Consider the following 10,149-nt stretch of genomic DNA (forward strand, 5'->3'; position numbering starts at 1 on the left):
TATTACGCAGCGCTGTACAGGAGCTCACAATCTAATGTCCCTACTATAGCCATATGTTAATATCTTTATGTATGCTAATGTATGTTAATCTCTAATGGGGGGAAGCTAATTAACCTAACTGCATGTTGTTAGAATGTGGGAGGAGACCGGAGTACCCAGAGGAAACCCACATAAACACAGGGAAAACCTGCAAACTCCATGCAGATGTCCTGGCTGAGAGGCCAGAGGGCTAAATACTGGGCCACCCTACTGCCCTATTCTATAAATAAATGTTGGATATTTTGCTTTTATGCCTCCCAGCTCTATGTTGATGAGTTGATGTAAACCTCACCTTGTCCTTGGTTTTCTGGGTTTGTTGACGCTGGTAATCATTTACCTCAGACATCTTTGGGGAACAGCCCAGGCTAGGAGGTAAGTATTGCAGCTGCTTTGTATAAATAAGTGGTGTGTATATTTGAGCTTACTGTGTATTCTGTAAGTATAGATATTAGAAATAAACAAATAAGGAACGCAAACAAAACCCCTATGGGGAGAATGTGGTGTTTTTCAATTGTATAACATTGCTAAACCCATTACACTTATAAGCTCTGTATCCTCTGGGTTTCTTGGTAGTTTTACTGTCATAATAATATTAATATATTAAAGTTACCTTATTAAAAAATGTTGTTATAATAATAAAACTATAATAAAGTTATAAAGTCTGTGATTGTTCCGGGTTCTCTGCCTACAAACCTCTCACGTGACCTCACACTGCCCCTTTATTCTGAACTCGATGGTTGGTCAGGACGCTCTTTCACAGATGTTACGCTATACGTAGGCACGTAACGTCTTACGTAACTTTCACGACACTGCTGCAACGTCGCCCATCGCCGCTTTTCTGTATTTTGCGACAGAACACGTGTGGTGACGTAAGGCGGCCTCTTCCGGCTCTTCCTGTGTAAAACGCCGGTATCAGAGGCCGGCCTGAGAACAATCCTTTGTCATCCCGGTAAGAGCACGGCGGGAAGAGGTAAGGCAGCTGTGGGGTGATGGTATGATAGATTTGTGCAGAGCTCGGGCTGGGTATTAGTGTGATGTGTGCGAAGTGAGGAGCTGTGCAGAGGCTGCGGCCTACACTCCTGGCTGTAGATTTCCCGCTGCCCGGACATGAAGTTATATTTGTGTAGTGTCACCGGCGTTGTAGCTGCATTAGATAACCGGGGCCCGGGTTAGGTTGATTTGCATTCCTATGAGGGCTGTGTATGGGGGGAGCACTGACCAGGCCTCTATTAGAGGAGCTCAGGCCCTGATTATTGGAGAGGAGCTCAGTCTATGGCTACAATGCTGAGTCTTCTACCCTTCTGTGAGAGCCCGGGGCCCCCAGTGCTCTGTACAGGTGAGCTGCTCCTGCCAGGTGTCTGGGCACACCTGGGGATGTTTATTGCCCCCCTGTATATGTAGCAATATGGGACGCCATGGCATAGGGTGCAGCCATAAATATTGTGTGTATGGCAGGTGGTGCTCCAGGTGTTGGATGCTTCCATCTGGGCTGATCTGCTAAATAATAAATCCTGATATTGATGGCTGGTGCCCATTTATATCATCACCCGGAGGTTTGTTCCTATATGTGGATCCCCGCTGCCACAGCCCTGCTTAACCCACAACTTTATCTGAAGCAGGGTGTACATTTATGTACGCTCCCCAACCATACCAGGACTGAATATACTCCTTCACACATGCACGGGACTTATCTGGTCTAGCCAATCACGATCTGTTTACCCCGGACGTTTTTGGGTGTCATGACATTGTAGGTGGGTGGCAGCCCCGGTATTGTGACCCAACCCAAACACAGCCGGGGGGTTACTGATAGGTGCTGCGCCCAGCTAAAAGGTGCACAGTATTGTAACTACTGCACACAGCGAATAAAGCTCCTAAATTGTTTTGTGGGAAGAACGTCCCCCCTAGTGACTACAACAGCACCCTAAAGGGTAAATAAACGTTAGTGGTATACATTTGGCAGGCACCATGACTCTGCCCCGGTCTGAGGAACCTCTACTGGACAATGGCTGGCCTTGGTATTTAATAACTCTGCACTGTTCGTAACTTGCTTCCAGTTCTCTTCTGGCTGTGGGTTCCATTCCAGTGCTATATTATAACTGGTCGGGGGGTGCATGTGGCGGTACTTTGTTCTGCCATTTCCCCTGGAAACCAGGGACACAAGGATTTCTCAAGACGGCTTTTTCCATGCTAAGGAGTTATAAGATCTGCAGGGGCCGGCCTCTAAACTGGTACTGCGGTCCGGTCCCACGTTATCCTGGGATTCATTCTTCGTCCTGGCGTTAAGGAAATGCTGGGCACCGCCATCTTCTGTCTTCCCTTCGGTCTTCTCTTTGTTTTGACGTAACTGCAGTGGAGCTGATCTCGCTATGCATGCGTTAGATCGGCATCTTTCCCCTTGGTGGAGAAAATGCTCCTTCTGCGCATGCCCAGAATCAGGCCATTCGCTGCAGCCAGAGTCTCCCGGGATGTTGGATGTAGGTACCCCGGGAGGATCTGCGCTCCCAAATAAGGCTTGATCGCCTAAAGGGCTGGTTCTGCCCCCTTTTTTGTAAAAGGGTGTAGCACTTAAAGTACAAATTTTTTTTTGTTTTTTATTTAGAAGAGTTGTCTATCCTTCTATGTAAAGTAAAAATGTTTAAGGCCTGCTTTAAATACTGCTTCACTTTGTGTGCTCAGATATCCAGCATTATGCAATTCCCATTGTTTGCTTGTAGAAGAGTTTCCTGACATAAACTAGTTGCTGCTTCCCTCTCTCCTTGTACCAGGTGACTGGTCTTGTTTCCGCCCCCCTAGTGTTCTGGGCCACACCCACAGCCCAACGTTTTGAATATTTACAAAGTAAGATCTGGTTATACATCCTGTATATACACAGTGGTGTTATACCATTTAACTGAAAACCTATAGTTCCACAGGGTCATATAGCACCGTTTGTCAATATTGTTCCTTTACTTCTGTAAAGCCAATTTATGTGTACATTTGTGCATGCTCCACATACAGTGACTGAATACACTCCTTCACATGTGTGCATGTTACGTCATCTGGTCCAGCTAATCAAAATCAGTGTTCAACCTAGAAGTCTTTGTAAGCCGGGTGGTTATAAATTGATGATGGCTGGTAGGTCCGGTAATATTTACTAAATCAATATATAGGAGTACAGAATAATGGATTCCGCTAAGTCCTGCTGTGCGCTGACAAAATAAAACATTTTTGTGACGTTAAAGGTGTCAGCACTACCCAGGCCCACTCGCTCACCTATCCCTTTAACGAGGTGAATAATGAAGCGTTTTGAGCTGTTATTACAAACAGCCATTGCTTAGGTCTGATGCATTTCATGTACACAGTGTAAAGAAAAAAATGTAATGCGAATGTTTATTGGCAGAGCAATTTAATGGAGATATTAGGAAGCAGCAATGGCAGTGATGGAGACTGTTAAAGTGCCTGAAATTGGGAAAAGGACAGAAGCAGAGCTGGGCAGTTTGAAATTAAGTTTACAAAAAAATGCACTTGGGCTTAGATTGACCGGCAGAATGTCGGCATAAAATTGGTAACAATATAGGAATACATCATTTATCTGGTGAGACCCAATTCTGGGATTAAAGAGGAACTGAAGTCCCACGTTACAAAATACCATATCAAACGGGTGCTAATTGCAGAAAGGGACTGGGGAAATGTCGAAAAAGCCGAGCAGTGGTTTGCAGGAAAACCCGGGAATGCCTTCTATCTTTTGTGGAGACGTGAATATCTTTAATGTCTGTGGCTACAAATAATGCTCCCTTCAGTATGTGTTTGTAGCCCCCATATCACAGCTGTACAGAGCATTGTACAACACAGAAGTAGTATTACTCTTTTGTTCCTTTACTCTTATTTGTTAGGGTTGGCAGTTTGTATATTTTAATGGTTCTTGGTTTATCTTTTTCAGGTCTCACAATGGCTAAGTTTCAGGCTCCAGTAATTAATGACAACCCCTTGGGCTGGGGTCCCTGTGCTGTGCCCGATCAGTTTAAAGACATGCCATATCAACCCTTCAGCAAAGGAGATCGTCTGGGAAAGGTACCTTGTTTTATCCGTTTTCTTCATTTGTGTCAGTTGGGTTAGGTTGGTTTTCATAAAACTTGTAGAGCATGTAAAATGTCTGAACTATTAACTGCTGCTTGTAGTTTTGCATGAGATATAACGCTTACAGTTGTCTGAGCTCTAACAGGGAGTGTACTTGTGTTTTCATTGATAAGGTTGCAGACTGGACAGGAGCCACCTATCAGGACAAGAGATACACCAGTGAGTATCTGTTCTTTCTTATCATTCATGTTCTTATTGTGAAGGCATTTGCTGTTTGCAGGAACTTTTGACAATTGCAATGCTGCACCAAACTGTGTAAAAAGACATTGCTTGTAATGTGTGTGTACTGCTGGATTGAAGGTTTGCCCGATGTACCTAAAACTCGTATCTTTCTTTCCAGATAAATATTCCTCTCAGTTTGGTGGTGGCAGCCAATATGCATATTTCCATGAAGAGGATGAGACCAGCTTTCAACTGGTGGACACTACGAAGATGCAGAAGACTGCATACCAGAGGAATAGGCTGCGATTTGCCCAGGTAATGACACAGGTCATGTGTTCAATAGGGGGACCTATGTTTGTGTTTTAGGACACCTCCTGCATGCCACATTGTTATAGTATATTTAGGTGTTGCACTAAAATACTATCTGCAGCCATTATTACATCAGCTTTCAATATCCCAAAACATCTTAATGTTCACGTTTTTAAAATGCTCCTGACTGTACTGATATTTTATAAATTAGAGCTCAGCATTTAGTTCAGTGGTGTGGCTCATCTATTGTATAAAGAGTGGTTTAATTTTGAGTATTGCCAGCAGCCTTTATTTTTCCCCAAGTTTCTCTGAAAAAAAGTTGAGTTCACTCTAAGGTTCAACTTAAACTTTAAGAACATTACAAAGCACAAGAGGGCACTCTGTGTGTCTGGAGGAAAAGAAGTTTAAGCTCCGGATAAGGAAGGGATTCTTCACTGTAAGGTCTGTGAAAATGTGGAATCGGCTCCCTCAGGAAGTAGTTTCAGCAACTACTATAGATTGCTTTAAGAAAAAGCTGGATGATTTCTAGAAGCACAGAATATAACTGGGGATTAAGGATTTAGAGTAAAGATAACAGTGACTGCTGATCCAGGGAACATCTGATTGCCTCATGGAATCGGGAAGGAATTTTTTTCCCCTGTTGAAGCAAATTGTACCCGGGGTTTTGTTTTTAACCGGACTATGTAATTGTTACAGTACATTTCATAGGTAAAGGTAGAAGTGCTTACCTTTTGCTGCTGGTATTGGTCATTAATTACTTTTGGGGCGTGTGTGTGCTGCAAGCCTCTAGGCTATTGCTTTACTTTTAATGGTTTCTAACAGAGCTCTTCAATGTTGTTTTTGCAGAGGAATTTACGACGAGATAAAGACAGAAGGAATATGCTCCAATTCAACATGCAGACGCTACCCAAGAGCGCCAAGCAGAAGGAGAGGTGAGTGAAAATGATGACAAAATTGAATGATCTGCTAGACAATATTTTGGGTCAGAAGTTGGACCTTAACAATTTTTCTTTTAGGGATCGTTTGAGACTACAGAAAAAATTCCAGAAACAATTTGGTGTACGTCAAAAGTGGGACCAAAAATCCCAGGTAACCATTTCTGCTACTAAGTAATCTTTTAATATTCAAATAAATAGTAAGATGTCCTAATTTTATACCTTTTCCAAATGCTTTGTAGGCACAACTAAAGCCAAGAGACTCCTCTGTAGAGGTACGCAGTGACTGGGAAGTAAAAGAAGAGATGGATTTCCCCCGTCTAATGAAAATGCGTTATGTGGAGGTTTCTGATCCAGCGGACATGTAAGTTGGATTTAGTTGTATAAATTAGACCTATTTATAATACACCTTTTTTTTCTTATGCTGAAGATATAATTCTGTATGTTCCAACTTTTTTTTTTTTCTTCTCTCATGCTAGTGAGTGCTGTGGTGCCCTAGAATATTACGACAAAGCCTTTGATCGAATCACCACAAGGAGTGAGAGACCCTTAAAGAGTATTAAAAGAATCTTCCACACAGTGACAACTACAGATGACCCCGTTATCCGAAAGGTGATATTAAATGTCTACGTTCTCGCACTTTTCAGCTGCCCCTTTGTAATCCGATAATTGCTTAGGCTGGGCTTGCAGCAATCTTACCAGTTCTACATATCCTTAACTATCTAACAGCAGAGCCCGGTTGTAGGTTGCTGTAGAAGGCTTGGTTCACATCAGTGGATTTTGCATGCAGTTTTGTTACTAATTTTTAGCAAAAAACAAGTTTGGAACAGATAGTGAAATCTTTTACCTATTCCTGGGTGCTTGCAAGCAGTAAATGCTTTTTTCTCTTTACTGTTAATATGAATTAAGACTAAATCAACATTCCAGTGACTTCCCCCTTTACAAAACTTGGGACACTAGGAAGCTAGGGCATAATAAACCCCGTCCAATTTTTCATCACCAAGCACTGAATGTAATATCCATTCTGTTTGTATCTGTCAGTATTCTCATTACCACAGCTTTATATGTTTACAAATTAACTGTAACCTGATTGTATTCTTGTCTGTCCACAGCTGGCTAAAACACAAGGCAATGTTTTTGCCACCGATGCCATTTTGGCTACTCTTATGTGCTGCACCCGATCTGTTAATTCCTGGGATATTGTGGTTCAGAGAGTAGGATCCAAGATATTCTTTGACAAGAGAGACAATTCTGACTTTGGTGAGTATTTAGCAACCTGTTTCGAGTGATTGCCCAGCGCTCAACCGAGAAATTTTTTCAAGCAGGGTGGGAAGAAGTTTTAGGCGGGTGGCAGCCCCTCTGTTATGACCCAACTCATCAGTAACTACCCAAAAACAGCCGGGTGGTTACTGAAAATTGCCGGGTGGGGCACCCGGCTAAAAGGGGCTGGGGAGAACACTGTTGCCTTAGAGTAGATACTTTCTATATAAATTTTAAAGAAATAATTTATTACTGATTTTAGACCCAGTGACATAATCTCTGGGTCTTTGTTCTTTACACTAGGAAGGTAGATCATGGCTGGTGGCAGGTGCTAGCAGAGTACGGTGTATGTCTTCCTGAAACAATCACTGTAATATGCCTTGGTACTCCTTTCAAGAGCCTTCAGCTTTGACCTTATGATGGGCACATACAAATGCCAATGAAGTTGTGCAAGGTCAGCCTTAAAGAAAAAATATTTTTTTTTAAGAATACTTTATAAAGATGCTGCACTTTAATGAAGGAATGCATTGATCCCAGAAGCCTCCAGTGATCTTTCATTCATTAATGCATGTTTAAGGCTGTGACCAAAGCTTGGTTACACTATCCTGGAACTGGCTGGAGAACCAGCTTCTGTCAGGATTTCAGGCACTGGTATTCTGCTTTGTGGCAGTTTTACAGTTATATTATCGCAGTTGGCTGCTTTTCAATTTCGAATTGTATGTTTAACAGTTTGTTGTGTCTTCTGTCCAGATCTTCTGACAGTCAGTGAAACTGCCAATGAACCTCCTCAAGATGATGTAAATTCCCTGAATTCTCCAAGGAATCTTGCCATGGAGGCAACATATATCAACCACAACTTCTCCCAACAGTGTTTGCAGATGGTAAGTGTAGTGAGGCATTTACATGTCTCTGCATGGCTTACTCTAAATGACCAACATTCTCACCGTTTGTTTAATTCACTTAACAGGGCAAAGAAAAGTACAAATTTCCCAATTCCAACCCTTTCATTGAGGATGATGTGGATAAAAGCGAAGTGGCATCTGTAGCTTACAGGTCAGTGAACCACCCCCCTTCATCCCTCCACTTGAATTAGAACTAGAAAAATGTTCTGCTAGTTAAGCATTTGGGGCTTTTTGAAGTTATTTACTCAGTACACCAGGAGTTAGATGAAATAAATGACAGACCAATTCTGCTTGGATGTAGGTTCCAGGCAAGAACGCCAATACACACAAATTAAGATGAACATGGGATAAGTAATCAACATAATGTGTTTGCGCCTCTTGCCCCTCTTTAACTTCTTTTGGAGGGGGTAAACAGTAAACAGACTCCACCCTATGGCTTAGTAAGCCCTCATTGTGAAAAGGTTTTCTGTGTGTGAAAAATCTTTTTCTTGTAGCAAATCATTGTACACAAATCTTTAGTGGGTTTACTGCTGATGGTCATCTATACAATAGTCAGTAGATTTGCTCATACAGGTTTGGCTTGTACACACTTTATTTGGTGCACCAGATCTCCTTTCTAAAGAAATTCTTGTAAAAACATAAAATTGATCCTTTAAATGTTGAATACTTCTGCTTAGGATTATAAAGAGCTCTGACATTAATCTCCGAGAACATTGTCAACATGTTTCATGCTTTGGCAGATCATGTTTCTTGTTTTTGGTTTCATTAAAAGTCTATTTAAAAAGATGGATTTTCAATGCATTACTTCAGCAGGAAATTGGCTCATTAACTGAATTTGTTTATGTGAATAGGTATCGACGCTGGAAACTTGGAGAAGATATTGATCTGGTGGTGCGATGTGAGCATGATGGAGTGATGACAGGCGCAAATGGAGAAGTGTCATTTGTCAACGTAAAGACCTTAAATGAGTGGGACTCTAGGGTAAGCGTTTGTCTAAGCCAGCCTTCAGATAACAGTGTTACTGACATCATTGGCATTGCAGTGGTTTGATTAATTTATTTTTAATGTCTTGTGTTGTATAGTATTGTAATGGAGTAGACTGGAGGCAGAAACTGGATTCCCAGAGAGGAGCTGTGATCGCCACCGAGCTGAAGAATAACAGCTACAAGCTGGCAAAATGGACGTGCTGTGCTCTGTTGGCAGGATCGGAGTACCTGAAACTGGGGTATGCATACATGTTCTAATTTGTTTTTGTTTTTTGCAACCAGCTCTTGCATATAAAACTGTATGGGATAAGTGTATGGCTAAGGCTGATTTAGTTTCTATTTAGAATACATTCAGAAAAAAATTGTGCTGCCCCTAACAACCAGATTCTAAGGTTTTCCTGAGCTTTTGGAATGAGCATGTGAATTCTCCCCTAGGTACGTGTCCCGTTATCATGTAAAGGATTCCTCTCGTCATGTTATCCTTGGTACTCAGCAGTTCAAGCCCAATGAGTTTGCCAACCAGATTAACTTAAGCATGGAGAACGCCTGGGGTATCTTACGATGTGTGGTGGACATTTGCATGAAGCTTGATGAAGGCAAATATCTCATCCTGAAGGACCCCAACAAGGTAAGTCCAGATTTTAGCATGAGCACTGATACATGCTTCTTGGTTCAGTATTTCTATTACTTGCATTTGTGGGTAGGGGGTGCTGAGAAGTTCCTGGCTTTGCCCAGAAAGAAGAGCGTCAGAGTTATGAAATAACACATTTATCTAACATATTCCCCCTGAGACTGATGCACTTGGTACAGCGTAGTTGCAGCTTTTCTAGACCTTTCAAATAAAAGTCCTTTGGTTGGGTGGCAAACCAGCTCTCAGCAGCATCTTTGACGTCAGCAGTGTCCTCAAAACGTTGCCCCTTCAGGTGTTTCTTCAAATTAGGGAACAGATAATGGGCCAGATCAGGTGAGTAAGGGGGGGGATTGGAAACCCAGGGTGTTCAGTTTGGCAGCCACAGCGCTGGACATGTGCGCAGGTGCATTGTCCTGCAAAAAAAAAAAAAGGATCCCTAAGGTAAACTTTCCACAACGTTTCGTCTTAATTGTCTCCTTCAGCTGGTCCAGGAGGTTAGCATAATACTGTCTGGTGATACTAGAGCCCTGAGGTAGGTAGTCCACCAACAGAATACCGTCTTTGTCCCAGAACTTCTTCAGCCACGGGGACCCGCTGTGGCCCCATTTCTTTGACTTTTCGTTGGTTTTAGGATTATAGATGTGGAGCCAGATTTCATCCTCAGTCACTAACCTAGCCAAAAAGTCCTGTGCAGCTTCAAAATGGGCCAAAACGGCTTTGGATGCTTCAACTCATTCCTTCTTCTGATCACTGTTCAAACATTTTGGCATCCACTTCGCTGAAAGCTTGTGAATGTCTAGGATAGTGGT

At 42.3% G+C, this 10,149-nt stretch overlaps 1 protein-coding gene and 1 non-coding gene across 2 annotated transcripts in view; both read left to right on the forward strand.

Moving 5' to 3' along the window:
• Positions 1-852: 852 nt before the first annotated feature.
• EIF3D (eukaryotic translation initiation factor 3 subunit D) overlaps positions 853-10,149 on the forward strand; it is a gene marked incomplete in the record, with an annotated part of 10,829 nt that continues 1,532 nt past the window's right edge. The window contains 14 exon segments of the mRNA XM_072421078.1: positions 853-1,009; positions 3,959-4,089; positions 4,269-4,314; positions 4,496-4,632; positions 5,473-5,558; positions 5,643-5,715; positions 5,804-5,925; positions 6,041-6,173; positions 6,674-6,821; positions 7,572-7,702; positions 7,789-7,874; positions 8,575-8,704; positions 8,806-8,948; positions 9,145-9,337. Of these exon segments, the coding sequence (XP_072277179.1) occupies positions 3,967-4,089; positions 4,269-4,314; positions 4,496-4,632; positions 5,473-5,558; positions 5,643-5,715; positions 5,804-5,925; positions 6,041-6,173; positions 6,674-6,821; positions 7,572-7,702; positions 7,789-7,874; positions 8,575-8,704; positions 8,806-8,948; positions 9,145-9,337 (1,551 nt within the window).
• Positions 2,068-2,199, forward strand: LOC140337538 (small nucleolar RNA SNORA54). The gene has a single exon (XR_011922079.1). It is a non-coding gene; the product is annotated as a small nucleolar RNA SNORA54 (small nucleolar RNA).

The sequence above is a fragment of the Pyxicephalus adspersus genome, chromosome 8 (assembly GCF_032062135.1).
Source record: "Pyxicephalus adspersus chromosome 8, UCB_Pads_2.0, whole genome shotgun sequence".
Taxonomy (NCBI): Eukaryota; Metazoa; Chordata; class Amphibia; order Anura; family Pyxicephalidae; genus Pyxicephalus; species Pyxicephalus adspersus.